Here is a 15,248-nt window from a genome sequence, read left to right on the forward strand (position 1 = left end):
GGGAGACGCATATTAATGTTGGGAAATATTGCTTCGCTAAATATTGTTCTTTTGGCGTTCAGCTTTCACTGGAACTCGAAAAAACATGTTTATGTTTTTAAGAATACCCGGGACAGCCCGTTGAATAAAAAATTATAAAGTTTTTACAAAAAAGCAATTTTCAAAAAAGGCCATCGATCGATTTTGATAAAAATTACATTTTTGGATTCAGCTCACCGTCAGCTTTCGAATGGTCTATACCGTTTCTTTTGAGCCTGAGATGACCTTCCGACGAACCGTGCAGGGGCAGCTGAGCGCATTGGAACACTGGAGCTGGGTGCGCTGAACTCGATGTAATTACTCGGTGCTTATAACCTTTCAGCTACAAGCAGCGCAGGATCACAAACGTTTATGTTTTACAGACGTTGAATTGGTTGGATAACCAGATATTTAGCTGGTGGGAAACTCGTGACACGAAATGTCGCAGCCTTTGCATTGCTATCATCTGATTAAAAGTCAAAGTTGAAACCAAAAATAAGTCAAGCGGTTTCCTGCGTAGCCTGAAAACACTCAGGAACCACTTTCATACACCCTCTGTTGTCCACCCATTCTGATTCGCTGACACGTTCGGTTCGATACCAGTTGTGTATTGAACAGTCCGGCGGTCCAGGCTATTATATCACTAATTCACTGCCGAACATAAACAACCGGACGGTGACAGCAGGCCGCGGGCGGTCGGCGCGGACCGGGGCACACCACCGTCCCGTGGCCGGGTCCGTCCCACTCTGACGGTGAGCACATCACAGCAGCCGTCAGAAGCTCACACTCTCACCGACCGGTGAGACACTCACCAAACGTGTGCGCACCAGGCGTATCTGCTGGCACCGAGACTCAGGCGAGGTGATAGCAGAGCAATACACGAAGCGCCATAAACACGATCACTGACCACGTTATTTAGTACCACAATAGGCTAAACTCAAATACAGTGCAACCCACACGAGCGATAACATGATTGCGGCACTCGGATTTTGATATGTCGCTGACATGCTGCAATGACTAAACTACTCTACCGGCCAAGAGTGCTTGGCAACCAACAGGCTCCAATGAAGCAAATGTAGCGGCCAGGGCAGGGATAAAATCACACGGCAGTTTCCGCATAGATTAGCTCGGTGCTGAGACCTCACGTACACCCGTGCACATAGCGCCGCTGTGAGTACGGCGTCCCGTTTGATGGCGGCTCGAGGCAGCGTCTGGACGGGTTACGACTGTCTCTGGGAAGCCCTTCTGAGAACACGGTTATCGGTTATCCAGCTGCATCGCACGACACAACACAGGGTATCACTGGCCTCTCCTGGCCTCACACGGCATTACACGGCGTTACACGGCCTCACACGGCACCACACGGCGTTGCACGGCCTCACACGGCACCACACGGCGTTACACGGCGTCACACACGGCGCCACACACAGCACCACAGAGAGTAGGCACCGGGTAGGAGGCAACAGCGCTAAGCTGCGGCCTCATAACGTCACTGTCCTTTGTCATGTAGAAAGCACCACGCAGTACGCTGCGCTGCGCCGCCCGTACAGTCGGATACCGCTTTCCCTTCTGCTCTGCGGAAGGGCAAACTTCCCGATATCACTCGACCATGCGACAGTGCAAGATAAGGCCAAATCCCGGCACAATCGATCATCGGTCTCACCAGTATTGCAAAAATACGGAACAATTATTCACTGAGTATAAAGAACGCTTGTAATGAGAGTTCGCATGTTTTGAAACGCGGCAGCTGAAAGCCAAGTAATGTGTGTTGACCATTCATCATAACAAGTAACTGCCAAATGACAGGAGTTTCTCGAAACTCGAGAGAAGCCTTTACGTGCGGGCTTTGGAACATCACTGATTAGATACATCACGACCCATTCCCATGCAAATCGGCAGTTCATAACGGATGAGCAAGACTGAAAATGCACACAGTGAAAACGTCATACCGCGGACACTATAACACACTATCTTCTGACATTGTCACTAAACCAGTCTCGCGTTAGTTAATAGCTTCTGGCTAGTTACCAGCAGCTGCACTGCATCTCACACCCACTCTGCATTTAGTTTGTGGAGGGAACGTAAACGATGATGGGTCATACACCCTCAGCAAAGGCACGACACACAAATTTACCATAAAAATGAATAAAATATGAGTGATAATCAGCAACCGTTTGGTTTGAGTAAATATAGTTCGGATCGGCTTGCTCAAAATGTGTCTTCCTACTGGCTGTGCTTTGGCATTACACATAAGGCGGACAAGGCCTATGCACATCTCTGATTCACTATACTGCCGTACTGAGGTAGCCAGGACTGAAGCTCTAAATGGTGCCGAGTACACACTCCACTGTGTGCACCAACACCGACACCAGTCACCACCAGCACCGCCTCTGGCGTCACCAGCAGTAGTGACGGCTGTAGGCCACGCCAGCTCGAACGCGGCACGCAGAGACAACTGTGCCGGCTCGAACGAGACACGGGCCGGCTACCTGAGCGGGGACCCCGGCCACCGCTAGTCCCGCTAACCGACTCACAATGACTCACTGATTCAGCGAGTCACTGACTCACAATCTCACCGACTCAGCGACTCACCTGCCCACAGTCGCGGTGCGCTACACGAGTCCGAACCCCTCGGTGCACTGAATGGCCTGCAGCAGTTTGTAGCGCAGTTTTTCGGCCGTCGCGTACTCTGGCAGGTCGAGCAGGTTGAAACAGGTGTGCGCCACAGGTAGGAAGGTGTCGCCTCCGCGCGCCGGCTGGATGTACAGCTTGATGGACTTCATGCCGGTGATGGGAACGCGGTCGGTGCCGGTCAGGAAGAGCAGGAACTGCTTCTTCTGCTGCAGCGTCAGCGAGTGGAACACCTGACCGAGGGGCGGCACCGCGGTCAGCAGGGGGATGAGGGCGGGGAGGGAGGGAACGAGACGGGACTGAGACTGTGGAGCATCAATCGCAAATCACGGATGAATGCCGGGCCCATCAATGCCGAACGTTGAGCGTCTCTGATACACAGCCAGGTTTCCAATGGAACAAACATCTATTATACAGAAGATGAAGCAGTGTAAATTACCCTCGATTCATTGTAATATGCAGCAGCGCAGATAAAAAGTTCCTATGCTGTTAGGCCGCTGTCATTCAGCACCACGTTTCGGCAGAACGGCACGCGACACGTCAACTGATATTTGTACTCTGGATTTATCACCACGATCGCCAAACAGCATCCAATCTGCATGGGTCACGCCAGGAGGGCACTAAGCACGCACACTGCATCGCATGGAGACGATTATTAAATGATGCAGATGTGAAGTTAGAACCTACACTCTGTAAAGACTGGAAGCATCTATCGTAAGGCGAGTGCTTATTTAGAGTTCACAGATCGATCATTATGGTATGGTAAGCATACAAACTATCCCCTGAATCCTGATCACTGTTCAGTCGCCCCATTTGCGGCATCGGCGATACCGTTTCCTTGTTTATTATTGAAATACCGGACCACTTGCATATGCCGCTCGACACTCGATGTGTGATTATACTGATGCTTTCCGGCATGATATGGGTATTAACGGTGATTCATCGGAAGTCAATCAGTCATTACTGCCGATAAATTTCCGTGCACGGTAACTATTCAGGCAGCCCAGGGAAAAGGTTATTAATATGGACTAATACTGCCTTAGCAGGCTTTGTTTGCTCACCCCTCCAACACAACACAAATCAACTAGTGGTCCTTTACTAAGCATTAGAAAAAAAAACAACAACAATGGCTCCGAATGGGACGCGTTGGTTTGGAAATCCGCTGTTCATAGCATATTATAAATAATGAATGAAAGCTATTGAATGCAAATGTCGCAAAGTATTCACCGAGCCCGTAGGGACATTTGACCGATGAGTTGGATGTGGAGGGTAACATTAGCGTCGACTGCGACAATATGAACACTAGATTGGCCGGTTCTGAGTACCCATTCTGAAGCAGGGCTTGTATCGTAGCCTACATGGACAAAATGGCCAGTCCTGTGATCATGGGACTTTGGCGGGCCATTGGCTTCTGCCAGTGTCTACGTAACGACCTCTGGCAAAAATCAACGACCCACTGTGGTGCAGTTCTCCATGTAAGACCGGCAACGACACGAAGTAGTCAATACATCGGTAGGCCGCGCGTTCCCGCGACAGACCACGCTGCAAAGTTGGGCGGACCGCGATTGGCGAGCGTACCTACAGTTGTGTAGAAGTTCATGACACGCACATTTGTCCAGCAATAGTCCAGCTCCTGACGAATGAGTGTGTCATTTGATGGCACAGGCGACCGTAGCGGCGTGACCGGTCCTCGGTTAGCATGCAACACCTCCGAATGATGTTTGAGCGCTAAAATCTTAATAACGAGACATTATGCCGCACACTCATTTAGATTTTTATTTTTAGGAACTCATTTAGGAATTTAGAAAGTTCACATTAAATATAAGACACGAGGCACCGTTTCCGGTAGAGCTGATCTGATAATTTATTCATTCGTACTTGGACATACTTGGACTTTGGACATTCGTACGTAGCCAAACTTGGAAGGTCGCTCAGAATAGTTATTATGCCCAGTTTCCAACAAATGCACGCCAAAAAGGATAAATGTGAGCCTCGGGACCGCAGGATAGCTAGGCACGGAATAACAAGACGCCTCAAGGAGCGCTATATTGACAAGATACTAAGCCGAAACTCGGGCAACCCAGTCATGAACACGTCATAGTATGTGTGCCCAGTATGTCCCTCAGCACATCCCTATTAACACCTGCCCGGCTAGGCCACCCGTTTAGGGCCCACTAGCTCGGCTCCCCGCTACCAGGGCCCACCCGTTCCCTAGCCCTCCCCCGCAGCTGCTCCGCTCGACTCACCTGCCAGAAGAGCTTCACGGGCGGCGAGTCTCTCTGGTAGCCCTCGCGGTACTCGGCGTTCTGCTCGAACGCCTGCCAGTCGTAGTTTTCGTCTCCGATGACGAGCGTCATGAGCTCCGGCGCCGTGAACAGCTGCAGCACCTTGGAGCCGCAAACCTTGTAGAAGCCCTCGTGGAACGCGTGGTACTGCTTCCGGATGGACGTGTTGAGCATGTGGTCGATGTACAGGTCGACGTACTCGTGTTTGTTGGACTGGTTGACGGCGATTTTCGAGCCGCCCGGCTTCAGCTCGATGGTCTGCACGTGTCCGAACGTCTCGCGGGTGACCTCGAACGTCAGACACATGGTCTCCTCGAGGTCATCTCCTGTATAGCTGAGGACGTCCGAGAGAGAGCGAGCCGTCATCGGAGAGAGGCCGGCCAGGTCGTCCAGCGAGAGCGGCTGGTCGAGCAGCTTGCGGTAGAGCGCCAGCGGGAAGGGCAGGTTGACGATGGTGCTGTTGTAGATGGCCAGGCCGCAGACGATGCCGATCAGCAGGTACATGACGTCCTCCTCCAGCGAGTCCGGGTTGAACCAGATGGTGTTGGTCTCGCCAAACTCACTAAACATGCCGTACTTGGGGTCGAGCAGCTCCCGAGTCAGCACTAAGAAGAACTCCTTGCGCACGCCGCCTGCGTCCTCTCCCTCCTCGCCCTCGAAGCGGACCCGCAGCGGCTTCTTGAGGTCGTCCTGTGTCAGCTGCCACAGCTGCTGGAGGGTGTCCTCGACCAGCCGGCGGCGGCTGACGGTGAGCTGCAGGAACTGTCCGCTGCTGACGCGGCCCGTCAGCAGCGCCGCCACCTGCTGGTGCGCCGCCAGCTCCATGGCCGAGCGCATCTGTAGCAGCGCGTCCGTCTGCAGCAGCTGCGTCTTGGCCGCTGCGTCGAACACAAACGGGAAGTGGCAGAAGTAGCGGTCGCCGCCGGCGCCGCCCGACGCCAGCTGCCAGCCCACGTAGTCGAGCGGCACGCTCACCAGGTCGGTCAGCTCGGGCATGTAGAACGACTCGTCGGTGACGGCGCCGGACGGCGGCCCGGGCCCGGCGCCGGTGGGGGTGGTGGCCGGGGTAGTGGTCGGGGTGACGGCCAGCGCCGGCCGGCCGCGGCCCGCCGCCGGGCCCCTCGGCTGCTCCAGCAGCGCGCCGTGCAGCCGGCGCAGCACGCGCAGCGTGGCCTGCAGCCGGCCGCCCAGCCGCCAGCTGCCGTCCGAACACTGCGTCAGCGTGTCGGCGCGCTTTATCAGCCGCAGCACGGTCGCCTTGAAGACGCCGATGGTGGCCAGCAGTGGCGGCGCCGGCAGCTGCCGCAGCCAGCCGCTCAGCACGGCCCAGTCCAGCTCCGAGACGGCCAGCAGCGCGTCCCCGAGAGGCTGCGCCAGCTGCTCCAGGCCCGGCCAGCAGAGCAGCACCAGCAGCGCGCGCAGCGCCTCCGGGTCGGCGGGCCGCGGCGGCAGCGCGGCCGGCACCGCCGCCAGCCGCGCGTGCACCACCTCGGCGAACGGCTCGCTGGTGACGCCGTACAGGGTCTGCATGGCGCGCTGGCAGGCGGACAGGTCCAGGTTGGGCTGCAGCGAGGTGCAGACGTGCCGCGGACCGGCCGGAAGGAACGAGCCGCTCAGACATGCCACGCTGCCGAGCGCCGTCTCGGCGAACTGTAGCAGCCGGTCGCGCCGCTCACAGTCGGACTCTGAGCCCGAGGAACTGGAGCGCGCCGCCTCGCGGATGGCGTCCGCCTGCGGCGCGGTCAGCTCTAGGATCTGGGAGCCGGCCGGCCACTGGCGGTCGTCACACGCCTCGGCCGAGTCCGGTGAGCCGGGCAGACGCACCGCGAAACTCTGGTGGCCGCCGCAGAAGAGCCGCAGCGGCCCACCGCCGCCCGGCCCGTCCTCACTGCCGGTCCCCTCTGCAGTCCGTGTCCACGGCCCGGCCACAGTCACCGGCGTGCGCGCCAGCGGAGTGTCCGGCACCCCCAGCTGACCTGAGCCGCCCAGTCCGAACGCCACCACCTTCCCGCCGGCCGCGCCGCCGGCCGACACGTAGGCCAGCGTGTGCTGGCGGCCGCAGATCAGCTGCGACACGGCACTGCCCATCAGCTCGATCACCTGGCGCGGGTGCACCTCGTTCGTCTTCCCGCCGTGCCCCAACTGGCCGTACACGCCGGCGCCGAACGTGAACACGGCGCCCTCGCGCGTCAGCGCCGCCGAGTGGTTCTCGCCGGCGGCCACGTGTCGCACGCGCTGCGTGCCCAGGCCGCGGATGGCCACCGGCGTCGGCTGGTCCTGCTCGCTGCTCAGACCGAGCTGGTGCAGCGCGTTCCGTCCCCAGCCGAGCACGCGGCCGCACTTGGTGACGGCCAGGCAGTGGTGGCCGCCGCAGACCACGCGGCCGAGCGGCAGGCCGGCCAGCGCGGCCACCAGGCGGGGTTGGGAGACGGGAGGGCCGCCCAGCGTGCCCTGGCCCAGCTGGCCGTGCTCGTTGGAGCCCCACGACAGCAGCTCGCCATCTGTCGGCAGAGGCGGCAAACTGAAGTTCAGCCGGCGTCTGTCGGCACAGGGGTGGACGTGTGTTCAGCGGGGAAACTGTTCTTCAGACTGTGTTAGAGAGCCAACCGTTTTACTCTTGCATTTACTTTACAAGCTATTTCAATGTAAGTATTGATGACATTTTTTGCTGAGGACTAATTAATGGATGGAAACATCAGCACGCAGTCCCACGGCACCCAGTCTGAGCGCAGACCCGCCTCCGGTACGAGTCCTACCGTCTGTCAGGACGAGGCAGTGCGCCTGTCCGCAGGCAGCCTGTACCACCCGTTTGGAGACGAGCGCCCTCAGCTGGCGCGGCCGCTGGATAAACTCGGTCGGGTCGCCGGTGCCTGCGGGACAGAGACGGACACAGGTCGCTCAGCTGGGCTGGGGCACAGTGATAGAGAAAGAAAACGTGTTGTTCAGGGCGAGGGAACGAAAATTAAACACGATTCAATGAATGTAATGTCTATAAAAATTGCACGCCCCACACCCCCCTCACCCATGACTAACTTAACTTTAGCACCTACCACCGATTATTATAACAATAAGAAGCATAGTTTTAACAGTTGTCCTCCCCCGGCCTCCCCCTTACTGAACTGTCCGTGTCGACTGTCGCCCCTCAGCTCAGTTCTGCGCTCATCCTCCTTACCGAGCTGCCCATGCCGGTTGTCACCCCAGGAGAATAGCCCTCCCCAGCGGGTGACTGCCAGTGAGAACTGATCCCCGGCGGCCACCTGCGCCACCGGGTAGTTTTCCAGCCTCTCCAGCAGCACTGCGGAGCGGCGAGCAGAACACACGGCCACAGCGCGGCTCTGGTGAGGCACAGTGCCTACGCATGGTTCACCATCTGCTGGGCTTATGAGTGTGTTAGCTGCTTTACACAATTACACGTGTCATGCAAATGATTTGTCAGCAATCAGCATCCTGATCTTCTGCAACACTAGCAATGACACTTAACAAGCCTAAGGGCATAACGATAGGTACCTATACAATACCAGACTTTAACGTTTTACAAAACGTCCGATTCACACGCTACCAGCCGGTTAAAATCGTACACCGGAAATTTAACGGTAGATATTGACGGTGGCGGGTGGTCAGATGCTGCCGCCCGCTGGTGGACTTTGGACGGTACCTGGCCGCGTGGTCTGTCCGCTGTGACCCAGCTGACCGCGCTCATTGTTGCCGCACGTGAAGACGGACCCCTCAGCCGATAAGAACACCGTATGGTTGTATCCGCAGGCCACTGCAGCACGCAGACATACACTGTCGGCCTCAGCTGGTCATATCGGCATACTAACTTACTGATATGAAACGTGATAAATCTCACACAGTCTGACAAAAATGGAATCACACATCTCACAAGAAAACCATGCTACTGTGACAACCAACACTTCAGATTCATTTTAAATTAAGACACTTTGATAACTTGACGCTCAGGTATGGTGCAGCCACCAGGTCCAATTTGAGTGTCTGCAAGGACCGACCTACCCTGGACAATCTGAGTACCGGCCGGCAGGGTGGCCAGGTGGCGAGGAGTGCGCACTTGCTGCTCCTCAATGCCGCCAAGTCCCAGCTCACCACTGACCGTGCCACCCCAGCAGTACATACTGCCTATGTCACACAGTTGTCAGTACACCACTGGGGACAGAAAACCAGGTCAGAGCTCGCCAAACCAGCTAGATATCACAGCAGTGTGAGCCAATACTGTTCCAGAGGTTGTCCAGGGGTTGATGGTCTATGGGTAGAAATGAACAAAGATACAGGATAAGGAACTTTTACATGTAAAAACCGCATAAATTTGGTGATTGTATTTCGCCAAAACATTATGCGACTGCCCTGCGCCAAAAAAATTCACCCGCCGCCATGCGCTCAATTCGGCGCATGCGAAGTTGCGCCGGACGTGCGCTGAAATTTTCAGCACAATCCCGCCACTGCGCCGGACATATTCGGCATGACGTGTATTTTTTTCAGTCTGGCCTGCAATGGGTTGTCACGTGACAAGTTCAAAAGCCTTGATCAACTCTTCTTCTTCTTCTCCTGCATCCCACCGCCAACCCACTCAGGGGGGCGGCGGCGCAGGCGGGTCGAGCGGCGGCTCGGTCCGCCCGACATCCTCGATGAAGGCGACGACCTTCGCCGCCGGGCCGCCGAGGACGTCGACCAGGCGAGGGGCGACACCCCAGCGGCGGCGGCGGGCCGCCTCATAGGCCGGACAATCGGTCAGAAGGTGCGCCACGCTGTCGGGCTCCCCGCACGCGGAGCATTCGTCGTCGGCTGCCAGGCCAATCTTGTAGAGCGTGTCGCGGGTCAGCGGTGATGTGCCGGTCCTCAGCTGGGACAGCGTCACCGACCCCCAGCGCGCCAGGGAGTCGTGGCCAGGCGTGGGGTCCGGGTGCGGGTGGGCAGCGGTTGCCCTCCGTCGCGACAGCTCCCGGACATGGCGCGTGACGGCGGCCCGCGCACTCGACAGGTCGATCGGTGCGCTGTCTTGGTCGCCCGCCGTGGCCTCGCCAGCCAGGCGGTCGGCGGTCTCGTTGCCGTCCAGCCCGGCATGGCCTGGCACCCACTGGAGCACCGTCTCGGAGAAAAGACTCTCCCCAGGCACCTTGTTTTCAGATTTCAGTCTATCGGTGCCCACTGATTTATTCAGACAGAATCCAAAAAATAGTAGGTACATCCATTGCATATCAAAATTGAGTTATTTTAATCATAGGCGTCGCCAGAGATTTTCGGTTGGGGAGGGGGGGGCAAAATCAACTTTTGTGTTAAAACTTGCCTTTCCCCAGTCTTTACTCACTCGTTTTACATATCATTCGACGCGCAATGGTGCGAGGAATCCGATGGTGACAAAGGTTTTCTTCTAGCTATGACATGTATTTTTTTTTTTACAGAAAAATTCGAAATTTTGAAATTTCATGACAAAAACGACTGGTAGAATTATAGTATATAGTGGCTGCGATTGCGGACGCACTGCAGTGGGCCCCTGTGTAGACGCTCGACGCTCATGATCATTACCCAGAAAAAGATGAAAAACGCTCCATTTAATCGGATCACCCTGCTAAAACCTCCATTCACGCATGCATGCAGAGGTTTTACGTGAAATGCATAGGACCTATCCCAGCCACCGATCGTAGCTAAGTTGGGCATTCGGCGGAGAGTGAATGTCGGAAGTGACAATCGGAAGTAATTCATTTTTGCTCAAGTGAGAGGAAGTGTTTTGTTCACTCGAGTGTGAACAAAAGTTTCTCGTTTTTCGTGTGAAGGGAAGCGCTGCAAACGCGAACAAAAAATGTTAAACGGAACCAAAAGTTACGCACGGCATAGCGGCAAGGGATCCCTTAGAGATAGGTTTGGGACTTCCAGGCCATTTCAGGCCACTCAGGGTCAGTGCTGACTCTCAGAAGCATGCTTAGGATCCCGGAGATCGGCGTGGGTCACCTCAAATATTTACGTGTACGTGGTGCTTTAGGGCTTTCCGAGCCCAAGGTGGGGCCCTCAGAAGCCAGTGTGGGCGGCGGGAGCTAAGAGACCAGGCCCAGGGTGAGCCTGGAGCCCTCGGATAACAGTGTGAACCCTCGGGGTCTGTGTCGAATCCCTAAGGACCTTACGTAGGGACATAATAAACATGTGTTGCGGACCTCAGAGTGACACGTGAGCTGTAACCCCTCAGATATGCCGGCTTGGGGTTAGCAAAGTCTGTCACCTCAAAAGTTTGGCTGAACTATCAGAGGCCAGGTAAGGTTCTCGGAAATGTTCGAAGGCTCAAAGATCCCTGTATGGGCCCTCAGAGAACATGGACACCAGTGGGATTTTCAGAGGCCCGTTTGGGCCCTCTGAAAGCTTCTTTAGGGCTCAGTGGAGCTCCTTAGGAGCCTTTGTTTAAAGCAGGCTCATGAGCCCTGCGACACTTGTACGGTAATTGAGCCTGTCGCAGACATTTGACGAGAGTTGAGAAAGGCCCCGAAGATTTCGTTTCACGCTTTGAGCGAAAATTGTGTCAGCAATCCAAAACTTATGAAAATCAGCTGTAAAATGTAATAAAGAACGAACTAGGAACATGAAATGAATCACAGCATTGACATTTCCGGGTCTGGACTCGGAGTTTTGAAGATTTTGGCGACTGCGAGTCAGACTCTGATTTAAACTGCACGCTCCAGCCGAGTCTGGCCTCACAAGTCACAGACATTCTCAGAAAGGTACCCCCATTTTTCCCGACTCCAAAATCTCATCGAATCTGTATCGATTCCCTGAGATCGTCCGAGGTTGGGGGGGCAAGCTGCCCCGCTTGCCCCCCGTGGCGACGCTAATGATTTTAATAAATAAAAACTCACTAGGATCAAAGTTCAAAATTATAGACACATACCTGAGGTGATCTATGCAGCGCTGTCAAAAATGTCAAGCCTTCCTTTTGCCTCAATCTTGAATTTCTGGTTGCAGGTTAGTAGGTAGGTAACTAGATCAAGATGGAAACTAGGTACCTACCTACTGGTTACAAAGCATTGCACTTCTTCCTGTTCATGAAAGCTGAAGGAACTTCCTCAAGGTATTTGTCCTCAGAATCCCCACTTTTCACCCCATTTTCTACAACAATAATCAATATCAATTGTATATAAAAACACTGAGCGATATTAGCAATATCCAAGCCGCAAGCCCTCGATATCAATATTGTGCCAGCGACAGCTTCCTGCATATCTGGCGCAGTTGTCACAATAAAGATGTTCTAAAATTTGTCCTTGAGGATGTTTGATGACGACCTTCTTATATCGACCAATCAAATCTATCAAATCTTCCTAAGCAAGCAGATGAACAGCGCCTTTTTACCCCTGCGCCGATTATGTTGAACACAATCGTCTTCGACTTGCTTTTTTGACTTGGGGAAAGATCAAGGCAATCAAGATCAAGATTGAGAAGTGAGAAAATAGAATGTTGCCTGTTGGAAGCGTATAGATTAGGAATGGCCTCATTTCAGTCATTTTTACATACATTGAGTTCAGTACATTTTGGGACTGTATAATCTCATGTATCATGTATCATGTATCATGTATTACAACAATCACGAATGCCGGTTGGCCCTGGTGATGTTAAATCTGGTTCACACATCATTAGATTGATTCATTCTGCATTACTCATGAGCAATTTCAATTACAATCACGTTTACGATTGTAATTGTAATCTCATTGAAAGCCACGAGTATTCTTGTAGTGAACCAGGGATCCGCGTAAGCAGCATTCGCAATTTTCTTGAGTAGAACTTCAGCAGGACTGTGGTGCATGTGCAGAATTAAGATTCTAATTGATATAGCCAAAAATATGGTCATATTCTTAAAGAGAAAGTGAAGCTTATTTATTGCTAATTGCTATTTTTGTCTGTGCCTGTCAAAGGTCAATAAGGAGGGGTTACAGCTTTGGACCCTAGGGCTGTTCACGGACCCTGTGTGCGGTCGGACCGCACACAGGGTCCAAGCTCCGCCCACTGCGTCCCTACGTCAGCCTTCCGTCACCGCACACAGCGACCGCTGTGGCCGGTCGGGACTGGCCACAGCGGACCGTCCACCGCACGCAGCCGTGACGTCAGAGCCGCCTACCCATCCCCTACCCCCACGCCTGCTGGACGCACCGCACACACCGCACGCAGCAGTGTGCGGTGCCCGTGAACACCCCTCATGAATATTGAGTTGCGCCCCTATGTTTCTCAAGCTTATTGGCATTGTAAGGCCAAATAATCTACATTCAGCAATCAGCATTGTTTTGGTAACCAGAGCGAATAAATGTGGACCCTGCTGTGGAGTGGACCGCCCTCTATGTTATTGCCTGCTGTGTGGCGGCATCTACCCAAGCTCAGCTTTATTCTTTCCTTGACAGGTGTCGCTAGCAGCGTGATGAATCGATGATCTGGCAAACGACCTTCAACGAATCGCTGGCGATGACGTCACAAATCCAAACAGGCCGGGCGAGTGGAGTACCGTCTGTGTGACAGCGGCGGTGCTCGAGGGGTGACGCGCCCGAGACGGACGGCCGGAGGGTCAGACGAGACAGTGCTGGCGTTGGCGACCGCGGCCGCGCGGCGCCTGGGAATGGACGGCGAGTGGGGATCGCTGCAGAAAGCCATCGTCCATCGCTGGGGCTCTGGCAGCCGCGCACGGCGCTGAGCGGGGTCGGACGGACGTCGGAGCAGTCGCCAATAACGGACCGTGCGAGGTAAGTGCCGGCTGAACCCGCCGCTAACGACTGTGTTTCGTCGTGTGCCTGTACCACTCGTCACCAGCGACCCGTGTGGGTCTGTCCCTGTCCGTTTTCACCCAGCTCCGGTCGCGCTGGGCCGGTTTTCAGGCCCAGCCCTGGCGGGCAGTGCGCAGGAATTCCGTTATTGGCGGCTGGCCGGCCGGGCGGGCGGCGGGCGGGCCGCCGCTGCGCCGACCGGCCGGGCGGCCCTCGCTCTGCCGGACACCCCGATAGCGCCGCCGCAGCGCCGGCCGTTTATTTATCCCAGACGGTGACGTCACGGCCCGGCAGCCCGGCGCCGCAGCGGGCCCGGGGGGGGGGGGGGTGACCCGCCGCGTCACCACCTGTGACGTGCGCTAGGTACGGCCGTTTTTTGGTGCACAGCTGTGGCGTGGGGACGGGGGTGACGTGGCCCCGGGTCCTCATGGAGTGAATGTGAGCGGCGCTACGTACCACGGGCTGTCGAGAAACGCCGCGATGTCATAGTGAAGAAACGTAGCAACATCTCTTGAAAAGAAAATGAAAAAGTGTACTGCGGATTCCCCCACGCCTAATCCCTCACATCCTCGACCCCATCGAGGAGGGTCGACAGGTTCTCTGAGAGTTGAACAATGAACATTGATACGATGAATCACTGGTCCTAAATACCGCGGCGACAGATACTGCCGCTCTCCCAGAGTCGCGATTACGCGTGCTTCTATCGGCAGCGAACATCTACCGATAGGCTGACCTCAGATTTATTTGAAGCCCAGGAATGCTGATCCTAAGAACCGCTCTGGTGGAGCTCCAGTACATTCACAGACTTCAGTTCATTGTAAGAGATGTTATATTCGCTTTCCAATCTTTGACTTTTCACTCTTCAGAACGCCAAGGGCCCAAGGAGATCTGTGTAGTGGATACCAGGCTTTGCTGGTCAGGTGACAACAAGAACCACCCAAAGCTCAAAGCTGGGGCTGCATATGCGCTCCAGCTCTGAACCTGTATGTAAAATCCGGGCAGCATCTGTCATAACATGTATCAATAGGTTCAGTGTGTGGATGTAATCCCGGCTTTAGACGGTATAGGTAGTCAGGTAGGCAGGCAGCTAAAGCCGCCGCCCCACTTGTGGGCTCCCGGCTCTGACTGCGCGGCTGACGGCTGCGCAAGAAGGGAAGTTCAGTTCGAAAAGCTTGCTCACTTCATAGTTGACTTTCTCGTCTGCTCGTTCGCAGTCGTTTGGCGTTTGCATGTTATATCGTGTGATGTCCATTGGCCACTGTTGGTTTTTATTGATGCCCCTAAATGCCCTCTGAATCCGCCAGTGATTGCCAACCTTTTATGTCAATATTGGCTCATTGAAAGCGAACCAGTATGACGGAGCGCATGTGCAGTAAGATAAGCTCGTACGGTTAATGATTCGTAAGGCCAATTACCTACTGTCAGGGGAGGTATGTAAAATCATCCGTCACCTACTTGGTAAACGTTTCTTTACCTACACTGCTCGCCGAAGTATGCGGCTTAGTTTCCGACCGCTCAACTCTGGGTTCTAAAGAAACCGGAGCTAGGTTAAAGCCGCTAAATGCAATTACTG

General features: G+C 54.9%; 2 protein-coding genes across 2 annotated transcripts in view; one reads left to right on the top strand and one right to left on the bottom strand.

Annotated features, from left to right (window-relative positions):
- Window positions 1-610: 610 nt before the first annotated feature.
- Window positions 611-12,101, bottom strand: LOC122383690 (probable E3 ubiquitin-protein ligase HERC4). Its single transcript, XM_043370370.1, has 7 exons — window positions 11,821-12,101; window positions 8,946-9,095; window positions 8,590-8,700; window positions 8,107-8,229; window positions 7,691-7,804; window positions 4,896-7,435; window positions 611-2,882 (listed from the first exon to the last, which is right to left on the bottom strand). Exons 2-7 carry the CDS (start codon window positions 9,061-9,063, stop codon window positions 2,631-2,633), a joined length of 3,258 nt encoding a protein of 1,085 aa, XP_043226305.1. The 5' UTR covers window positions 9,064-9,095; window positions 11,821-12,101; the 3' UTR covers window positions 611-2,630.
- A 1,206-nt stretch (window positions 12,102-13,307) lies between these two features.
- Window positions 13,308-15,248, top strand: part of LOC122383691 (proline-rich protein 36-like) — a 72,187-nt gene continuing 70,246 nt past the window's right edge. Inside the window, exon 1 of the mRNA XM_043370371.1 lies at window positions 13,308-13,654. The gene's annotated coding sequence lies outside the window, so the exon portion shown is untranslated. The remainder of the gene's footprint in view (window positions 13,655-15,248) is intronic.

The sequence above is a fragment of the Amphibalanus amphitrite genome, unplaced genomic scaffold (genome assembly GCF_019059575.1).
Source record: "Amphibalanus amphitrite isolate SeventyFive unplaced genomic scaffold, NRLGWU_Aamphi_draft 000170F_arrow, whole genome shotgun sequence".
Classification (NCBI taxonomy): Eukaryota; Metazoa; Arthropoda; class Thecostraca; order Balanomorpha; family Balanidae; genus Amphibalanus; species Amphibalanus amphitrite.

What these genes read in the sequence shown, in the direction of transcription:
- LOC122383690 (XM_043370370.1), bottom strand. Translation starts at nt 9,063, where the DNA reads ATGTACTGCTGGGGTGGCACGGTCAGTGGTGAGCTGGGACTTGGCGGC. An exon ending in CGGTACTCAGATTGTCCAGG is followed by an intron (nt 8,701 to 8,945) that starts GTAGGTCGGTCC and finishes TGCGTGCTGCAG; the next exon opens with TGGCCTGCGGATACAACCAT. An exon ending in CTGCCTCGTCCTGACAGACG is followed by an intron (nt 7,436 to 7,690) that starts GTAGGACTCGTA and finishes CTCTGCCGACAG; the next exon opens with ATGGCGAGCTGCTGTCGTGG.